General features: G+C 40.5%; 1 protein-coding gene across 1 annotated transcript in view; it reads left to right on the forward strand.

Annotated features, from left to right (window-relative positions):
- Positions 1-2,043: 2,043 nt before the first annotated feature.
- LOC141476685 (protein fem-1 homolog C-like) overlaps positions 2,044-19,629 on the forward strand; it is a 31,949-nt gene continuing 14,363 nt past the window's right edge. The window contains exon 1 of the mRNA XM_074165493.1: positions 2,044-2,587. Coding sequence (XP_074021594.1) covers positions 2,044-2,587 — 544 coding nt within the window. The remainder of the gene's footprint in view (positions 2,588-19,629) is intronic.

Genomic DNA, 19,629 nt, shown 5'->3' on the forward strand with positions numbered 1-19,629 from the left:
TTTGTGGTTGTTCCTGCGTCCTGCCTGCATCAGCTCACACGCTGTGTAAAACCACATTTGGGGTGCCCCAACTTGGCTGGGACACCTCATGTGCATGAATAAATATTTACCCTTGTAATTCTATACTTTGCATCCTGATCTCTCTCTTCAGTTGGCATGGGCCAGTTATGAATGTTTGTGTCAAGGGCATTGGGGCTCCCATCCCTCCCCACAGGCACACCAAGGCATTGCAGCCCCCATACCATCACCTCACCCTGGCCTACATCATGAGTGTGCAGGGAAGGTCTGCCTCGGTGCTGCAGGCCTTCATGGTCACCTCTCCCACTAAATGAAGGAGCATCTAATTACCCCCTTCAATTCAGCAGTAAACCGATCTATTTCTGAGGAGGAAACACCCACTTTTCTTTCTCCAGACTGGGCAGTTTTTGCATCCCTCTGCAAGGGATGGGTTTATTGCCCGGAGCTACTGAGCAGATCCACGCATGGCCAGCCGTGAGAGTTTTCCTCCTGTAGCCCTGTGGGGTTTTGTTGCTCTCTATGGAAGCGCCCGGTACCGTGCCCCCCCGCTGTCCCCTCAGCCCTGCGACATCCCTCCCCGCCGGTGCACGCTCCGCTGTAGCGCTGTTCGCCCTTTGTGTTATTATAGAGAAAGGAAAATAAGGCACGGGCTGAGGAAAAGCTCCCCCTAGCGGACATCTACCGCACCACCCCCGCCCCGCCAGCACCGCCCCGCTCTCAGCGTAGCTTGAGCGGTGGCGTAGTCCCACCTCCCGCTCTGCTCCGAGTGGCTGGCGGTGCTCAAGCGTGTTTCTCATTGGGCCTGGCGGCGGCCGGGATATGCTTGGTAGGTTCCACTGTGCCCTGTTGCAGGGTTGGTGGTGGAAGTTAGTTGCTATGGGGACTGGTCTGTTATAGAGGACCTGGACGGAGTGCGGCAGGTGGCGGGTGCTTTGGTGTGAGGGTGGCTTTGGCGGGAGAGAGCCCGTGGTGTCCTGAGAAGGTAATGTGAACCCTTAGGTCCTTCCTCACCAATATATTTCCTGTAGGCAGTAGTGGTGATGGTGCTGCTGCTGCCTCTCCGGCTCCGGACAGGCGGTGGAGGCTGCCTTGTCGCAGTGGTCGTGTGGAAAGCGGCTCTGAGGGAGCTGGGAAGGGGTTTTGGGGGACCTTGGGGTGGCATGGGGGGGTTGCTCAGAGGTGGGGGGCAGTGGTTGTTGGACTAGGGATGGAAAAGACGGGGGTGATCTGAAGGGGGACATCGGGGGTAATCCTGGAGGGGTAGGTGGCTTTGGGGTGGGAGGCAAATATAGTGTGATCTTGAAGGAGGAGATTTGTAGGTCGGGGGGGGGGGGCCTTTGGGCAGGCTGAGGATGGTTGTGGTGGAAGGGCAAGTTCAGAGTTTCAGTGGTGTCTGATAATAAATCTAACGACTGTGGCAAGGATGTGTTTTGTCTTTCCAGTCAGGCTCTGAATTTGCTCCCTTGCCAGTAGGGTGGAGGTAACATAGGGGTGCGAGTGTCTGTGAGCATGGGGCTCTGCAGAGGACCTGAGGAGATGGTGGGGGGGGCTAACAGTTCTTTGCTTAGGCTGTGCTTAAAAGCAGAAGTTGTTACAAGTGTACAGTTTGTTATGTTGTGAGCGGAAAATGTTTTCCTGCAAATGGTATGGATAACGCACTGCTAGGATCTGGCTTCCTGCTCAACATCTTCCCTGTGCAGTCTAGGGAAGTCCCATGGAAGGCAGCTGGATGTTGGTGCACCACAACCAGTAGTTTGTTTGAGTATAGCTTTAGAAAAATGTAATTGTATATACTTATTTGAGAAGTAGAAGGTAAAACCATTCAGAATTCTTTTCTTTTGCAGAGTTATCGAGTGCAGCCTGTGCTTTGTCAGGACCTCATTCAGAGTCTCCATGTTGTCCCATCTGCCTGATCTGAGGAAAAAGTTGGGGATGCTCTGTTTGGGCTGTGTGTTTCTAATAAGCTTTTGTTTGTGACTGAAAAAGGCAGGTGTGTATCCTTCAAGAAATAGAGGTATAGACTAAATGGATCTAAAGACAGCAGTGTTTAATGCAGCTCGTGATGGCAAGCTGCAGCTCCTTTCCAAGTTACTGGCAAGCAAAACCAGAGAAGAGGTGGCCTTACTTATGTCAGAAAAAACCAATGGTGCTACACCACTTCTGATGGCAGCCCGTTATGGGCACATTGACATGGTGGAATACTTGTTGGACTATTGCTCTGCTTGCATAGAAATTGGTGGTTCGGTTAATTTTGATGGTGAGACCATTGAGGGAGCTCCGCCATTATGGGCAGCATCAGCCGCTGGCCACTTGAAGGTGGTTCAGTGTCTGTTAGATCATGGTGCATCTGTCAACAACACAACTCTAACAAATTCAACTCCGCTTAGAGCTGCCTGTTTTGATGGTCACCTGGAAATAGTAAAATATCTTGTGGAGCACAAAGCAGACTTGGAAGTATCAAACCGTCATGGGCATACGTGCTTGATGATCTCATGTTACAAAGGCCACAAAGAAATTGCTCAGTATTTACTTGAAAAAGGAGCTGATGTTAACAGAAAAAGTGTTAAAGGTAAGTTCATAGTTTCATTTTTCCTTATAGTAAATAGGGGTGAAGTTACTTGTGTTCTTTAGGAGACTGACATCCAAAAATATTCCTCTAGTCTCATAACGTGAATGTTTTTTTCCACTAAGAGATGAAGTGTAATTAGCTATGTTTTTACAAGATTTTTCAGCATACTCATTTAATACTGGATATAAAATGTAATTCTGAAGTGATATATTTTAATCTAAAGACTTTGCATCTGCATGTGCAAAAAGCTAATTGACTTTTGCTGAGAACTATTTGTAGCAGGTTTGTGTAGTAATAAATATATGAGCATATATTGTGTAAAATTTAGGATGTTTTTCATACTGTTTCTTAACAAACCAAATATGCTGTACATAAAATTCACCTGTGCCACTAAGACTAGAATAGGGAAAGATGCATAAAGGAGAAGAATTCTTTTCTGCATTGGAAACGAATAATCACTTTGCTCTTTACTCCTCTCCCTCAAATTCTTGAATCCTTTTGGACCTTTTTTTCAATGCTAATAAACAAAAATGTATTTTAGAATTAAGGAAATGAAGCTTCATGTGACTGCGATCACAACAGGAAAACTTCCAGTGGTGCACAGATCATGAAGGACATCTGTTTGCCTCTGTTTACAGTTATCCTGACACGTTGTTCAAAGTGAAGACTTACGTCCTTTTTGCTGTGATCATATTTATGTTGACCTCTTACTCTAATTGCTGGCTTTTGTTACATCTCAAACTTGTATGTGAATATATGATATTGGCCTAAAAAGCATATTGATTATTGCAGGTTATGGTTAACTTTTTAGCTCATTGAGCCAGGATTGTGTCTCTGCAGCTTATTTTTTTTTTTATATATGTATATTAATAATAAATCTACTAAATCTTTCTGTAGCATAATATTTCAGTTGCCCTTTCCTGACTAATTAAAATTTTAGCAGTATAATATACTTCAAGTATATTTTGACAGAAAAACCTGTAGTGCCTAGCTTACTGCACAATATTGTTAAATGCCAAATATGAGAGCAATCTCTTTGAAAAAGCTGTTCAGTTAAACATGCCTTTTTTTTCTGCAAGTCATGGAGTTACGTGGGTTTAATATAAAGAAAGCTAAACTAAAAATTTGTCGTAGAGGTGGGCAGAGCAAAATAAATCTTTCTTTGTAAGGTTTTAAGGTTGCCTGTGAATCATGGACTTGTGATAGGATAAAAATGTCATGTTTCTATACTGGGTTCTTGGAATAACAAGCTAAATATAAAAACTACATTATTTTTAGTTTAAAACTCATACCTTTATATATGTTCTCGATTTACACACGCCGGCCACCATAACAGGGTCCAACCCTAGGATCCCGTTGAGAATGCAAAATCTGAGTGAAGGTTTCCAATTAATTTTTTATTAGTTCTTAGGTTACAGATTGAGCTTGGTGCCTCCAGAGAGGGACCCCTACCCCAATTCACGCCTCTCAATTATACCCGTACCACCCATCCCCCGATCACCAAGTCCTATCACTTAATTCTGGTCCGTGGTCTCGATTTCTTATTGGTTTTCACTGTCGCTGGGCTGGCCGCCTTCTGAAGTTACTTCATTCCCTTGGAATTGTCTCCTTGGTCATTATCTTTGTTCTGCTTGTATCTGCTGGATTCAGCTAGTTTTTTGTTAGCAGCATTAGTTTTATCAAAAAGTTTACTCTCGGTCAGGTCTTGCGGCTTAAGACTTCCAACTACTTTAGCTGCTAATGCTAAACCACTATGAGACTATTTAGAGAGAGGAATACAGTTAATTAAATTTCTTCTATAACTATATGGTAGATATGAACAGAGCAGAGCTGCTAAATATCTGATGCAACAGGAAAATAAAAATGGATCTCTTCCTCATTTTTGTGTCAGTGGAGTAGGCTTTAATTTACTCATCCTTATTCACTTTACTAGTGCATTAATTTTATTTTTATTTATTGTTTAAATGACTGAATGGCAGCTGTGCACTCCTGAGGATTTTCTCACTGCTCTCAGTTTTTTTTATTATCTTCATTCCTTCCTCTCTTTACTTCCTTCAGTTTGTGTGGCTTACAACTTAGGCACATGAGCAAAAATTCCTAAGGTATTAACTGATCCTTATTTTTAAAAAGTAAAAATAATAATAAAAAAGTTGGATTGGATATGCTTTAGCTCATAAAAAATAATTTTATCTTTTGGACTACAGTGTGCACAAATGCATGTGTGTACATATCTGTTGGTCAAGTATGGACTGCCTTTTTGTGTTTGGAAACAAATGCTCCTCTCTGATATGACGTGAGCATACTCTTTTGGCATCACGAAGCAGTCTGGCCTCTGACGTTATTACATAAGCAGTGACAAGCTAAAGGAAGAGAGAAAGTGCTAAAAACCCTGAAAGTCAGCTGTGGAAAGGCAGAAGAACTGAGCAAAACTGGTAGCCTTAAATGTTACAACAGTATGGGTGTTGCGGTGGCTGAGGCTCAACAACTAACCTTCTGAACTTTGTTTTGCAAGAATGCTCAATAGCTATTAATTTCAAAATGAATGTTTCCAATAGGATTCATTCTACATTGTCATATTCCACCTCAAAGTATCTGTCTATTGCTTTCATTTTCTGCTCCTCCCTGTTGTCTGACAACTCTCTTGACAGAGAGTAGGAGTGCTTGTGGTAGGGAGATGAAGAGAATTTAGAGTGCTCTGCTCGAGTAGTTAAAGTTGTTTCTATCCTTGTATCTAAACTAGATCCCTTTCTGGGCCATTCATGGAGAAGCCTACTGTTCTGTGAAAGGTGCAAAAGCTTTAGCTACTGTCAGTTTTGCTGCTTTTTAAAATATGAAGCTTCTTATAAGAAAAAAACTAATGTAATTTTATGATGTTTAGAAAAATGCCATTATGGGAGATTACTAGAGGTTCTCTTCCAGGTATTCTTGAAACCAGGGACAGAATGAGAGGATAAAATTACCTAAACTTAGGCTTTTCCAGTAGATTTTCTTATTGTAAAATAGAATTTTATTCACATTTTAAAAAATGGGGAGAATTCTAGAACTGGGAAAACCGTGACAGTATGTTTTCAAGTGTTGACAGTTCCAGGGAAAAATCCAAATATTTGGAGATGACAAAATAGGTAAGTTCACAGAGATGTGAAAGCCAGGATGACAACTGAGGCAGGGTGTGTGAGCTGATGCAGGCAGGACGCAGGAACAACCACAAAACCATGGATTAAAAGCAAAGAACAAATTTAATCTCAATACCTCATGGATTGGGGAATCTCTGAAGCAACATCCAGGCAGAGGCATGCAAGCAGGGGACGAGTCCTTATTAGCGAGAGAGTCCTTGTTAGCAAGGGAGTGAGAGAGCGAGAGAGCTCAGACTTGCTGTTCTGGCCTGTATTTCAAGGATTCAGGCAGGCATAGTTTTTCACTGTGCTCTGATCTTCTTCAACAGCAGGGCAGGAATCTTGGGCATGTTCGATAAGGTGCCCCTGAGTCCATCCCAGGTCTATGTTATCTAAGTGCAGATGTTCTACTTGTTGAGCACATAAGACTAAACAACAATTAGTGTGATAGATGTGTTTTCCAGCACCCCATGTGCGAGTCACTTGAGCGTATTTACAGTCCTCATCGCCAATATTCTGTTACTTTCCTACACAGGGGTATAAGTGAGTAGTTTAAAAACATGCAATTAAGTCCTGCTTCTAAAATACAGACATAATCCAGCAACTGTGTTTTGTACTGCTAAAATTCAGAATGCAGATGTTCTGGAAGGAGAGTTGTGGAAGTGCAAAAGTACAGCTAGGATATGATTTCTGAGTCTGATTCAGGTAGGATACTACGCTGGGGTAAAGTATGGGTCTAGCACCATCTAACAGGAGATGATGGTGAAGAAGGAGGTAACAAGATGTTTGAGGTTAGACAAGTGCTGTACTGCAAAAGATGGTCAATAGTTTTGAATTTAAAATATGAGCATTTAATTGTCTGTTCTTGTCGCTGTTTTACAGATCTGACTTTTACAGTTTCCCAAAACTTTTATGAATAACATATGAGCCACAGAAATGGAAAGGATTTTCTTAATACTTTCACATGAACAGTGCAAGTGAGGGGAAAAAAGTGATTAAACAGGAAAAGAAAACATTTATTTTGTTTCTTGTAGAACTGTGGAAAATAGCAAAGATACCTGTAGAATTAAAGGCTTTTTTAGAAAAGCAGAAAGCAGTTAAAGCGATGTTTCCAATATGAGTTAATTCAGGATTGTCTTCCTAATTCAGGGACTTTTCCAGTATACTACTCCTGGTTTGAGAAGCTGCAGGTTAAAACTAACAGGGCGTGATATATTTGACTGGTATGAAACAGAGGTCTCGAACAGCAAATTAGTTTGGTGGCTTTTTTTTTTTTTAAAAAAGTTTGTGTGTGTGGTTTGTATTTGGTTTTTTTTTTCTCTTAAAATAAGGAATACTATGGATAATACTGTAGCAGAAACCTGAGGTTTTTTTCATGAGGAGGAAGAACCCTAGAACTAAACTCTGAATGAGGTACAGACCACCTACCCATGTGCTTGGATCAGGAGGAACATTCTGCATTTTGGCTGCATGCAGTTTTCTATTCTGCTGCATTGTGAAGCTTGCCAATGTTCTGTAGTTAAAGGATAGTGCTCCCATACAGTGTTAATAGACTTCTGGAATCTTGATCAGTGTTTTGCCAATGTGTTTTTGTGCAGTCTTCTTTTGGCTAGTCAGTGTTTGTGTGTGGGAGATGCTTGCTCTTGTAATTCAAATGTCTTGCTGGGCCTCAAAGTTATGGATTCGGGCTGCTTTGGTTATCTACCTGGGGCTGTGTTTGTTGGAATTGGATTTTCTATTTAAAACTCATTTAATTTCCACAACAGAGATATTTCGCATGCAAACTGTTTTAAAGGGATGTTACACCACTAGTCTAACTCCAGGCAGAATACTTGGGTTTTGCACTTTGAGAAATTGCAATGCATGTTTTGACGCTTTGCATTATGCTTTATCCCTTCTACATCAGACCTGCTCTAATAATGGAGGTTCATTCCCTTCCTTTCTGCAATTAAGAAGTTAAACTATAGATAAAGTACACAAGCTTGGACAGCCAGGATGGTGTGTACGTAATGGCACAGGGAATAAGGACTCTTTTTCCAACAATAATTGCTTGAAAGGCAGATTTTTTTTTTTATTTTTTTTTCTGAATGTAGCTTTTAACTCTTTCCGTTGCTGAGTTGCTTAGAATATAGTCTCTTTCTCATCAAGATGATATTCCTAGGTTTCACTGATGGTCTTTACTACCTTTGTCTCTCTTCCGTTGTCAGCAAACACATCTGCTGGCCAAAAGACTAGTTTTTCCCCCTTTGAAGTGTTAGGAAAATTTAAGAACTACTAGATTAGGCATTAATTTAGGTATCTCTTGAGATTTGCACAGGAAGGTTTGGTTGGAAACTCTATTTTATTTGTTGTCTATCATACTCCATACTACCATAAAAGTTAGAGGAAATCATGTATTTTGAAAATGCAAAATAATGCTATGATTTGAAGTCTTGTTGTTCTTAAATACCATTAGCTATGGTGCAGTATTTGATTATAATGGTTTTGTAAAATAATGTAGAGGATGAGGCTTGTTCAGTGTACTTGCTCATTTTGGAAAGTTTAGAAGTATACAGACCTCAGTCTCTATGAGTACCTTATTGAGGTTATACATATAGTAGTACTATATCAAGGACTAGCGCTATTTCAGTGTTATCACTTATGTGGGGGACTGAAAAGCATACTACTCAAACCTGCTGGGGGGGAGGGGGGCAGGGAAGGAATTTTTTTTACAGACTTGGTAGATCCAGAAGTAGGGGGATTATATGGATGCATACTCTTTGCTATATGACCAGTGTGGTGAATTAAAGAATAAGGCTAGGTATGGCTTGAAGGTTTGCTTACCTAAGTATGAGTTAGCAAATATAGCTTGGCTGACCACAAACAGGGGCTTACCCCCTTGCAGAGCTACGATAAAGGAATGTATGTATGTGGGCAGCAGTGGTGAGGCCAGCACAATGTTATCTTATCTCTGACAAATGGGGGGCTCCAAGAGGGAGGTAGCATATGGTAATGCTTACTGGAAACTAATGAATATGTTAATTAGTCCTTGTATGAATATGTATGTGTGGTGTCCACATATGTTGTTAAACTGACTCTGTCTGGTACGCACATTTGGAGGAGCGATCCCCTGTGCGTCCAGCGCTGCAATAAAGGATACCTGCTTAATAGTCATCCCGATTATTGAGTCCTGATTTCATCTTTCACGGCATCAATTCTGGCACCCCAGATGGGACCCTCTCTGCTCGGCTGCAGGACCCGCTGAGAACAGGACTCCCCAGGGTACCCCCGGGATTTTCCCGGAGGGACTCCTCGCCTCATACGGATCACTGCAGGGGCAGACAAGGACCATCTAACGAATAAGGTATTCTTTTTTTAAAAAAAAAAAATATTAAAAAAAAATTGTTTGGAACCGGTCATTTGGGGTTCCCATAAGCCGTAGGAGACGTCCTACGCAGGGCGCCGTATGCCAGGCTACTAGTGCCTGAGGGCATACTGTGTACGTGAGTGCAGGCACATGTTGTGCTGCATACTCTTGCAATACGTACACTTGGTTTGTGTACGCGGGTATGAGCACATGTTGTGCTTCGTACTCTTGTAATTCGTACACTTGGTCTTGGTACGTCAGGTACGGTCGTGAGTAAAGCTACGTACTTTTGCATTTAACGTGCCTTGTGGCAATAGTAACATTGGTATTGAAATCAGAACTGTTTAAAGGAATTGTGTATTGAAAGCTGATTTGGATTTGATAAAAGGTGTGTGAATGAATTGAGCTAGCTCTTGTATGTATGATTTGAGTGACTGAGACGCAGCAGAGCTGCAAAGCGAGTGTGGAGTTCTGATCCGCGGTTCCATTATCCCGCGAGGGGTGCGGCCGGAGACGAACGAAGCGAGTATCAGATGAATATGACCGGTTATATAAATGGATAATTGTCCCCTCCACCCGGATAATGGGTGTAAGCCAACAATAAGTGTTAAATGTTAAAATTGTTCTAAGATATTTTATGTTCATTTGGATATAATCCAGATTGTACTGATTTTGAGTGCCCTAATTGCCAGCTGTGGATGCAGTGGGAGGAGCATTGGGGAGATAGATTTTATCCTCTAACTGTACTGTGTGGTAGGGCAATTGGGGAGTTAAATTTATAAAGATGGGAGAACAGCAAAGTGGTGGAATTGTGAAAAGGAGCCCCATAGGATGTATTTTAAAACACTGGAAAAATATAGGGGGACCATCAGGTGGGAACGTGAATAAGAAAACTTTGGTAAAATATTGTAATCAACGGTGGCCCTTATATAAATTAGATGACAGAGAAAAGTGGCCCTTTAATGGGACTCTAAACTATAATACCATGTTGCAGTTGATGTTATTCTTACGAAGAGAAGGGAAATGGGATGAGGTTATGTACGCGGATATGTTTTTCACTTTGCGAAACCATCCTGAATGGCAAAAGGACCGTGGCTTTAATATACCACCGCAAGACCCTCTAGTTTTGTCCCTAGAGAAAGAACAGAAAGATAAAAGAAAGGGGCAGCAGAAAATGAAGAGGTGCTGCTCGGCATGTAGTATTGGACAAAGGTGTTTGAAAGTAACAGAATCCAGAAAGAGGGAAGAGGAAACAGAGGATCAGCTTGAGGATTCGGGAATGCCTCCCCCTCTATTGCAAGATCCGCTTTCTCCACACCAATTGCCATTCACTGAGACAGAGGGTGGCGGTAGCGGTGAGGAAGAAGGGGAAGCAGCAACTGCCTTTACTCCAGTTACTGCAAGAACCAGGAGTAAAACCCAGAGAGCTCCACAACTCCTAGCCCTGTTACGGGAAGTGATGGGATCTAGTGGGCCAGCTAGAGTGAAAATTCCATTTTCCACCACTGATTTAAATGATTGGAAAGAAGTAGCTAGAGGGTATCGAGATGATCCCTCTAAGGTGGCAAAGCAATTTGAATTGATAGTTAGAAATCAAGATCCAGATTGGAGACATGTAGATCTAATTTTGGGAGAGATGACTGAGACAGAAAAACAATTGGTATTAAAGACTGCCCGAACCCATGTGCAGGCTCAAATTACAGGGAGAGTCCTGCAAGGGAGTTTGGACGAGCATGTTCCACTGACTGATCCGAACTGGGATCCCAATGATGGACAAGATTATGCAATGTTAAGACGAGATCAAGATTGGATCAAATTAGGGCTGGAAAATGCCATTACGAAAGCTATAAATTGGTCAGCATTATATGCTGTCAAACAAGGACAGAGGGAGACCCCTACGGAGTTTTTGGACAAACTGAGAGAGGCAATGAGAAAATATACCACTTTAGATCCCTCCTCAGATACAGGGGAGCAACAGCTTGTTTCCTTATTTTTAGGACAATCATCTCCAGATATTAGAAAGAAGCTCCAGAAATTAAAAGAACCAGATATAAGGGATCTGGAGAAATTACTTGAAGAAGCCTGGAGAGTTTTTAGAAATCGAGAAGATGTAGACAGGGGAAAGCTGACAAAAGTGATGGCCACAGCCACTGTGGCAGCATTAGAACAGAGGGGAGTAGTAAATGGTACGGGATTTAGAGGACCTGGAAGAGGGAGGTCTTTTAGGAATAGAGGAGGATTAAGGAATTTGGCAAGAGGTAGGGGTGTTAATGTTGAGAATGTATTGGAAAGGAATCAATGTGCATATTGCCGGAAAAAAGGACACTGGAAAAATGAATGCCCTGAGCTTAAAAGTACCCCACCTGCCCTGATAGCTGAAACAGGGACCGATTGACGGGGACCTGGGGCATCTACCCTAGCGGATCCACTGGTTAAGATAAAGCTAGGGGAACAAGAGAAAGAAGTTGAATTTTTAATAGATACAGGTGCCTCTTTCTCTGTTTTAAATCAAGAATTAATACCTGTAAGCAAGGATTTTGTAAATGTGGTAGGAGCCACTGGCCAGCAGAGAAAGGCGTTCTTTTCAGAACCCCTCAGATTTAAATTGGGGAAACAGATCGGAATACATCGATTTTTATACTTGCCATATTCCCCCAGATCACTGTTAGGGCGAGACTTATTAGAGCAATTAGGGACAGTGATAGTTTTTAATCAAGGAGTCATGGAATTAAAAGTAAAAGAAGATCAGTTGATTGAAATTTTGAGCCTAGCCCTGATGCACTCTGAAAAGCTCATTGTATCATCACCCGAACTTGAAGAAATCATTAATCAAGTATATCCAGGCGTTTGGGCTACAGGGACTCCAGGAAGGGCGAAAAACGCCACCCCCATAGTAACAGAACTTAAGGAGGGAGCGAGCCCAATACGTCAAAAACAATACTCCTTGAGAGTAGAAGATCGCAGGGGAATAGAAGGCCCAATTAATAACTTTTTACAACATGGACTACTAGTGGAATGTGAATCAGAATATAACACCCCCATACTCCCAGTAAAGAAACCAAATGGAACTTATCGGGTAGTACAGGACCTAAGAGGAATAAACAAAATTGTTAAAGATTTGCACCCGGTAGTTGCCAATCCCTATACCTTACTTACCAAATTGAAAAACAGTCAGGTATGGTTTACAGTACTAGACCTAAAAGATGCATTCTTTTGTCTGCCTTTGGCTAAAGAAAGTCAAAAGTTGTTTGCTTTTGAATGGGAAAGCCCTACCACTGGTAGGAAAACCCAGCTTACTTGGACAGTGTTACCCCAAGGTTTCAAAAACAGTCCAACAATTTTCAAAAATCAGTTAGCACGAGAGCTTGAGGCATGGAAGCCTCCTTCCAAAACCAGAACCCTTTTACAATACGTGCATGACCTATTAATAGCAACCAAAATAAAACTTGAGTGTATCCAATGGACTGTGAGCTTGTTAAACTTTCTTGGACTAAATGGATATTGAGTCTCTCAACAGAAAGTTCAAATGATACAACAGCAAGTGACCTACCTGGGATATGAATTATCTGGAGGACAACGGGAGTTGGGAACCGGATGAAAAGAAGCCATCTGTAAAACCCCACTTCCTCAGACGGTAAAAGAACTCAGAACCTTCTTGGAAATGACAGGTTGGTGTCGATTATGGATTTATAACTATGGAATAATAGTGAAACCTTTATACGAACTTTTGAAAAATAATCCCACTCAATTGATATGGTCCAAAGAAGCTCAGAACGCATTTGAAATACTTAAAAAGGAACTCATGAGAGCCCCGGCCTTGGGCTTGCCTGATGTAACCAAACCTTTTTGGCTCTTTTCTCACGAGAAACAAGGAATAGCTCTAGGAGTTCTAGCTCAACGGCTGGGACCATACAAAAGAGCCATGGCTTACTTCTCTAAACAATTAGATGAAGTAAGTAAAGGACGGCCAGGATGTTTACGAGCAGTAGCGGCCGTAATACTAAATACTGAGGAAGCCCAGAAATTTACTTTGGGCCAGAAGATGAGAGTGTTGGTTTCACATACAGTATCCGCTGTATTAGAACAAAAAGGGAATCACTGGCTTTCCCCATCCAGGTTTTTGAAATACCAGGCCATCCTCATTGAATCGGATGACGTTAAAATTGAAGTGACTAACGTTGTGAACCCAGCTTCTTTCCTTAGTGGAGCAACAACTGAACCACTGACACATGACTGTTTGGAAACAATAGAGACTGTGTACTCCAGCAGACCAGATCTGAAAGAAGAAGCCCTGGAGGACGCACAGGACTCCTGGTTTACGGATGGAAGTAGCTTTGTCTGACAAGGTATCCGTAAGGCTGGATATGCAGTGACCACAAGTAAGGTAATTGAATCCCAACCATTGCCTGCCGGGACGTCAGCTCAAAAGGCCGAGATCATTGCCTTGGCTAGGGCTTTGGAATTGGCAAAAGGGAAAAGGATAAATATATGGACAGACTCTAAATATGCCTTTGGAGTTGTTCATGCCCATGGAGCAGTCTGGAAGGAACGAGGATTGCTTACCGCGCGAGGAAAACAAATCAAACATGCAGAAGAGATACTTCGCCTATTGGAGGCAGTACAGTTACCAGCTAGAGTCGCCATCATGTATCGTCGAGGACATCTGAGGGGTAACACTGACCAAGAAAGAGGTAACAGATTGGCTGATTATGAGGCTAAACAGGCAGCAGAAAGAATACAGAAAGAACAAATTCTAGCCTTAATTCCAGACAATAGAGATGAAGACCTGGATGACCAGGAGGGCATTAAATATTCTAGATTAGATGAGGAGTTCATACAAGAATTAGGAGGACAAGTTCCTTCCAAGGGATGGGCTCATTTAAGTGACGGTAGAATTATCATACCTGCCAAACTAGTGTGGGGACTTGTTAAAGAAGAACATGATAAGACACATTGGGGAGCAGATTCGTTATATAAATTTTTGAGCCAAAAATGGATAGGGAAGAATTTATATACCACTGTTCGACAAGTGACTCAGCAGTGTGAAATATGTTTGAGAAACAACCCCAACATAGGTAATCGAGTACAGTTAGGAACTATTGGGAAAGGAAACATACCAGGAGACCATTGGCAAATCGATTTTTCCGAACTCCCAAGAAAAGGGGGGTACAAGTACTTATTAGTGCTTACACACACCTTTTCTGGATGGCCAGAGGCTTTTCCCTGTAGAACAAACCAGGCGAGAGAAGTGACTAAAGTGTTACTGAACGAGATAATACCTCGATTCGGGGTACCTACAGTCATTTCATCAGATAGAGGTACTCACTTCTGTGCACAAGTAGTGCAACAAGTTAGCAAACTATTGGGAATTGATTGGCAGCTACACACCCCATATAGGCTGCAGGCCAGTGGGCAAGTAGAAAAAATGAATCACATGATAAAACAGCAGATAGCCAAAATATGTCAAGAAGCGAATTTGTGTTGGTATCAAGCATTACCCATAGCTCTGCTTAGACTACGTGTAAAGCCAAGAGCTAAAGAGAACCTAAGCCCTTTTGAAATATTATATGGGAGACCATACCAGACAAAATATAAAGGAGAAGATTTAAACCAGTTGGGTAATTCCTATTTACAAAAATATGTTATTTCTTTGGGAAAACAATTAGAGAAAATCAATAAGAATGTCCTAGGAAGCAGAGTTAAGGGATTGGACCACCCTATCCATCCCTTTAGTCCTGGAAATTGGGTTTATATCAAGAATTTTTCAGGCAATCCACTGGAAGAGAAGTGGAACGGACCATTCCAAGTGCTACTGACCACCTTCACTGCAATCAAAGTGAAGGAACAGCCGGCCTGGATTCACTACTCTCGAGTGAAAAAAGCTCCAGACAAGCAGCGGACTTCTGAACCTTTAGGACCTTTAAAACTAAGATTACAAAAACAGCTCTGAGGCATAAGGAAGATCCCCCACTTGAGCAGAAATGGACCTCCGAATGTACTGGACCAGCAAAACTGCGATTCCGGAAATCATTATTGTGATCATCTACATCACAGCTGGACAGACAGAGAACTGCACCACTCATCAAGATCTAGATGATGTCCCTGACCCTGAAGACTGGACCAGGAATGGATACTTGGGCAATGCAGGTCTGAATATCACATACAAAAAGACTAAGGTATACACAGTTTTAAAAATTAATGGCCAGATTAGAAGAGATTGGGGAGATTCACGACAAATACCGTCCTTTGAAATAAGAGAAAACAGCTTGGTTGATATAGCATGTAAATTTGATATGACACAAGTGTACCTAACCACTGTAATAATGGTTGGCATATAAATGGTATACAACGGTATACAATGTAAAGAGCCGCAACAATGCATATTCTCGGCAGTATGTACACTTCACCAAGAATACTGTCGAGCAGAGGTTCAGCCTAAAGCTAGTTCAATGATTAGGTGCATAGGAGTTATGCATGATGGAAGGAAAATGATAAGATCATACCAACAAGCGGCTTTGATTGCAATCCCAAAGGGTATGACCACCACACATGGTATGGATAAAGCTCAAACGACTAAATTGATTGCTCTCTCTCCCCAACCTATCCCCTTTCCAAAAGTGAAACATTCAAATACTATTCTCAATTATAATGTACCAATAATATATAAGAAATATGTAATACATGGGGAAAATGTAGCATGCAAAAAGGAGATAAAAACTTTCACCCAACCGTTTACCTTTAGGAGTATGGTTACTTGTAACGCATCTGAAAAGGCTGAAAACATTACTATAAATATAAAATACGATAGCACTCAAAAAGGGAAACTTACCATATGGGAAGTACCAACAGCTACTTTGAAGGTTACATGTCAGCAACCTCAATGTAGCCTTACTATAGTAAATAAAGGAGAAGCAGTTTATAAACTAAATGCACTATGGAGCCTAGAAAGCCTTTCAGGAACATTCCCCTTTTTGCTCAAAGTGCCTTGGAGAAATATAATTACTCCAAGTCCAACCACCATCCCTCCGTTTGAACCAGCTAACTGTGCTGTAAAATACCACAACCTCTCATTCGCAGGCCCTTATGTAGTCAGACAATCCAACGAGCAGAAATTATTTCTGGACCCCACATATTCTTTAAAGAAGGTACAGGTAAGAGTACAAGCTGATATATCTCAGATAAAATCAGAATGCTTACCTTTTATTTCACAAAGCCTTAAAGGATGGAAGGCATGGTTACATTCCAGAGCTCACCACTCAAGGAAACGGAGAGATTTAACAGGATGGTTTGGATCTGGACTAGGAGTTTTAAACTCGATTGATCAGGAAGTAATGATTAATAAACTGAGCACAGTCACCTCTGATTTAGGAAGGCTAGAAGTACCATTAAGGTCATCTCTAATTACTCTGGCTGAAACTCAGCAATTAACTGTTGATTTCATTTCCCTACTATCTAACCATACTACTGAGGATTTCCAAGCACTAGCAACTTTTGTACAAGGACTACAGGGAAATGTCTCTATTGCCATTCAATGTATACAAACACAACTCTGGATACAATCTGTGGTTTCTGATATAATCAGAGAAGGGATGTCAGGAAATCTACCACAAGAGATTAGAGAAATTATTGCTAAGAACAATACTACCACCCCATTCGAATTAAAACATCAGGCTTGGTGGCAATTAGTTAATTTCACTTATGATGACACAAAAGAACAAATTGAAGCCTATGTGCTCACAATTCAAAAGGCAAAGGTGTGGGATATTTTCCCTATTTTAGCACTAGGGGCAATCCATCAAGATGTAGTGGTCAGACCAATAAACCATAATGTTTGGACAAAATATAGTGATGATATAAGGAAATGGCAGACCATTAGTACTGAAGCCTGCATTCCAAAGGAACAACTAGGATATGTTTGTGAGAATGCAGTAATTGAAAACAAAGATTTGTGCTTAGACACAGAGGACAGTACATGCACGTTTGAGATGCTTCCCTCGGAACATGCTCAATCACAGGTGTATTATGTAGGAAAAGGATGTGTCTGCATAAGGACTAGTTGTGTTAATGTTAGCATTGATACTTGTGAAGAAGAAACAAATGGAACTAACTTTTGTGTTTGTAATTTTACCAAAATACAAGGTTGTGATTTTAACTATTCTGCTCCTATAACCACTTCTCAGTTGATCTCTGACAGTTTCATGCTATACAGTGATGTACCTAAACTACAGATTGGAATGGACATTAATGTCCTTAAGAAAATGCTTTCCCACCCAGACATTAAAATACTGCTAAAGAAAGTGAAAGAAGCTTCTAAACGAACATTATGGCAAGTCCAGCACGATACTCTGGAAATAAAGAACATCATCACAGCCATCGAGAAAACTGGTGAACACCATTGGTGGGACATTTTTCTAAATACCTCACTTAAATCTCCAACCGCTGCACAGTTTTTCAACTTCCTAGTGCATCCTGTACTGGTGTTGATTTTTGTAGCCCTACTGCTGACTATTCTCAACCTTTGGTTGTGGTGGAAAGTACGGACTGTTGCACAACAAGTACATGTATTATGGACTGTAAACAAAATTATGCAAAAGAATTTGCAATAGCATAAAGAAAAGGGGGGATTGAATTAAAGAATAAGGCTAGGTATGGCTTGAAGGTTTGCTTACCTAAGTATGAGTTAGCAAATATAGCTTGGCTGACCACAAACAGGGGCTTACCCCCTTGCAGAGCTACGATAAAGGAATGTATGTATGTGGGCAGCAGTGGTGAGGCCAGCACAATGTTATCTTATCTCTGACAAATGGGGGGCTCCAAGAGGGAGGTAGCATATGGTAATGCTTACTGGAAACTAATGAATATGTTAATTAGTCCTTGTATGAATATGTATGTGTGGTGTCCATATATGTTGTTAAACTGACTCTGTCTGGTACGCACATTTGGAGGAGCGATCCCCTGTGCGTCCAGCGCTGCAATAAAGGATACCTGCTTAATAGTCATCCCGACTATTGAGTCCTGATTTTTTCTTTCATGGCATCAGTGGTTTAGTACACATGAAAAATAATTAATCTTCCCTTGCAGTAAACATCAAGGAGTCTGACAGATTTGTTCTCTTCTGAGGTTTTGCTTTGGTTTTGCTTTGGTTTTGCTTTGGTTTTGCTTTTTGTCTGCTTGCCAAGATTTATTTTGGAAAAAAAAAAACAAGAAAAAAATATTAAAAAGTATTCCAAATGCTCTTTTTTTCCCTTGTAAATAAAGGCCTTGGTCTAAAAGTGTTCAGTATCTGTTTGGTTTATTTTTGTTTGTTTTTTTTTTCCTCTTTTTCAGATGATATTACATAATGCTCTGCACTGCAATTTGTAGATATTTGTGTGTGATGCTATGTGAAAATGAATTTCAGTACGAATGCCTATAAATAAAATAACGAAAGAAGGTACAGTTTAAAGGAATACATTATTGAATTTCAGATGCAAAAAATAGTTCCTGTTGAAATTAAATGATTCACATTTTATACATTGTTGCCACTTTGTTTTATTAATCTTCATAATATGAGTTATCATTAAGTACTTTTCTGACAAAGGGAACAATTATTCCGTTACAGAACGTGAAACAACTTGTTGAGGTTAACAGTTCTTTGCAATTTTTACTTATTTTTAAAAGGAAGGCATACCTTTAATTTTCCTTTGTCATGTATACTAAGTGTAGAGATGTAAATAAGTTTTCTTTTGCACTGCCTATATTTGTATGTATGTATCAGTAATGTCTTTCAAAAATCAGTAAAGCTGCTAGAGGACTTCTTTCTTTTAAGTACTGTGCTTAAAAAAAATATATTAAAAATTTCAGTGTTTTATGAACAATGCTTTATGAAGGTGATTAATTTCATCTGTGAAGCTGCAAAAATATATACATGTGGTTTATTTTAAACATATGAAGAAAAATCTGAAGGATTGACCAGTGTGTACAGTTCAGCAGCTGAGTGTGTATTTTCAAGAAGAGATCTTTGGTATGATATCACACTGCTATCATATTTTAAAAAAATAAATTTTAAAAGCTTTTCTATCCAGAAATTTGATTAAGCATTTTGCAAGTTTTAGGAAGTGGATGTAGTTAATATTGATTGTAAATCAAGCCAAATCACTTTGTATCACTGTTTAACTTTATTTCCTCCCCCATGTCACAAGCTACCAGCCTATTTTAAGAATAATTTGCTTCTGACATAGAAAGACACAACCTCCCTAGATGAGCTGCCTTTTTTTTTTTTGTAAGACTCGATAGTTAGGAAATTAGTTCTGTGATACATGAAGCATTTGTGTAATGTTCGTACAACCTCTGTTAAAGTAGGACTATAATGACAGAATAAAACATAAAACTATAACATCAGTTTAACACATTTTTTCCCGACTGTGTCTTTGTGAGATTTGGATTATTCCATTTTGTTTTTAATTAGAGAGTATTATTAGTTAGTACAAGTAGTAGAGTGTTATATAGATAGCAAACAGTATTAACAATGCAATATACTGCAATATAACAATACCTTCTCTATCAGTGATGTGCTATGACTAGCATAATATTTCTAGTCTAGT

This window comes from Numenius arquata, chromosome W (genome assembly GCF_964106895.1).
Source record: "Numenius arquata chromosome W, bNumArq3.hap1.1, whole genome shotgun sequence".
NCBI lineage: Eukaryota > Metazoa > Chordata > Aves > Charadriiformes > Scolopacidae > Numenius > Numenius arquata.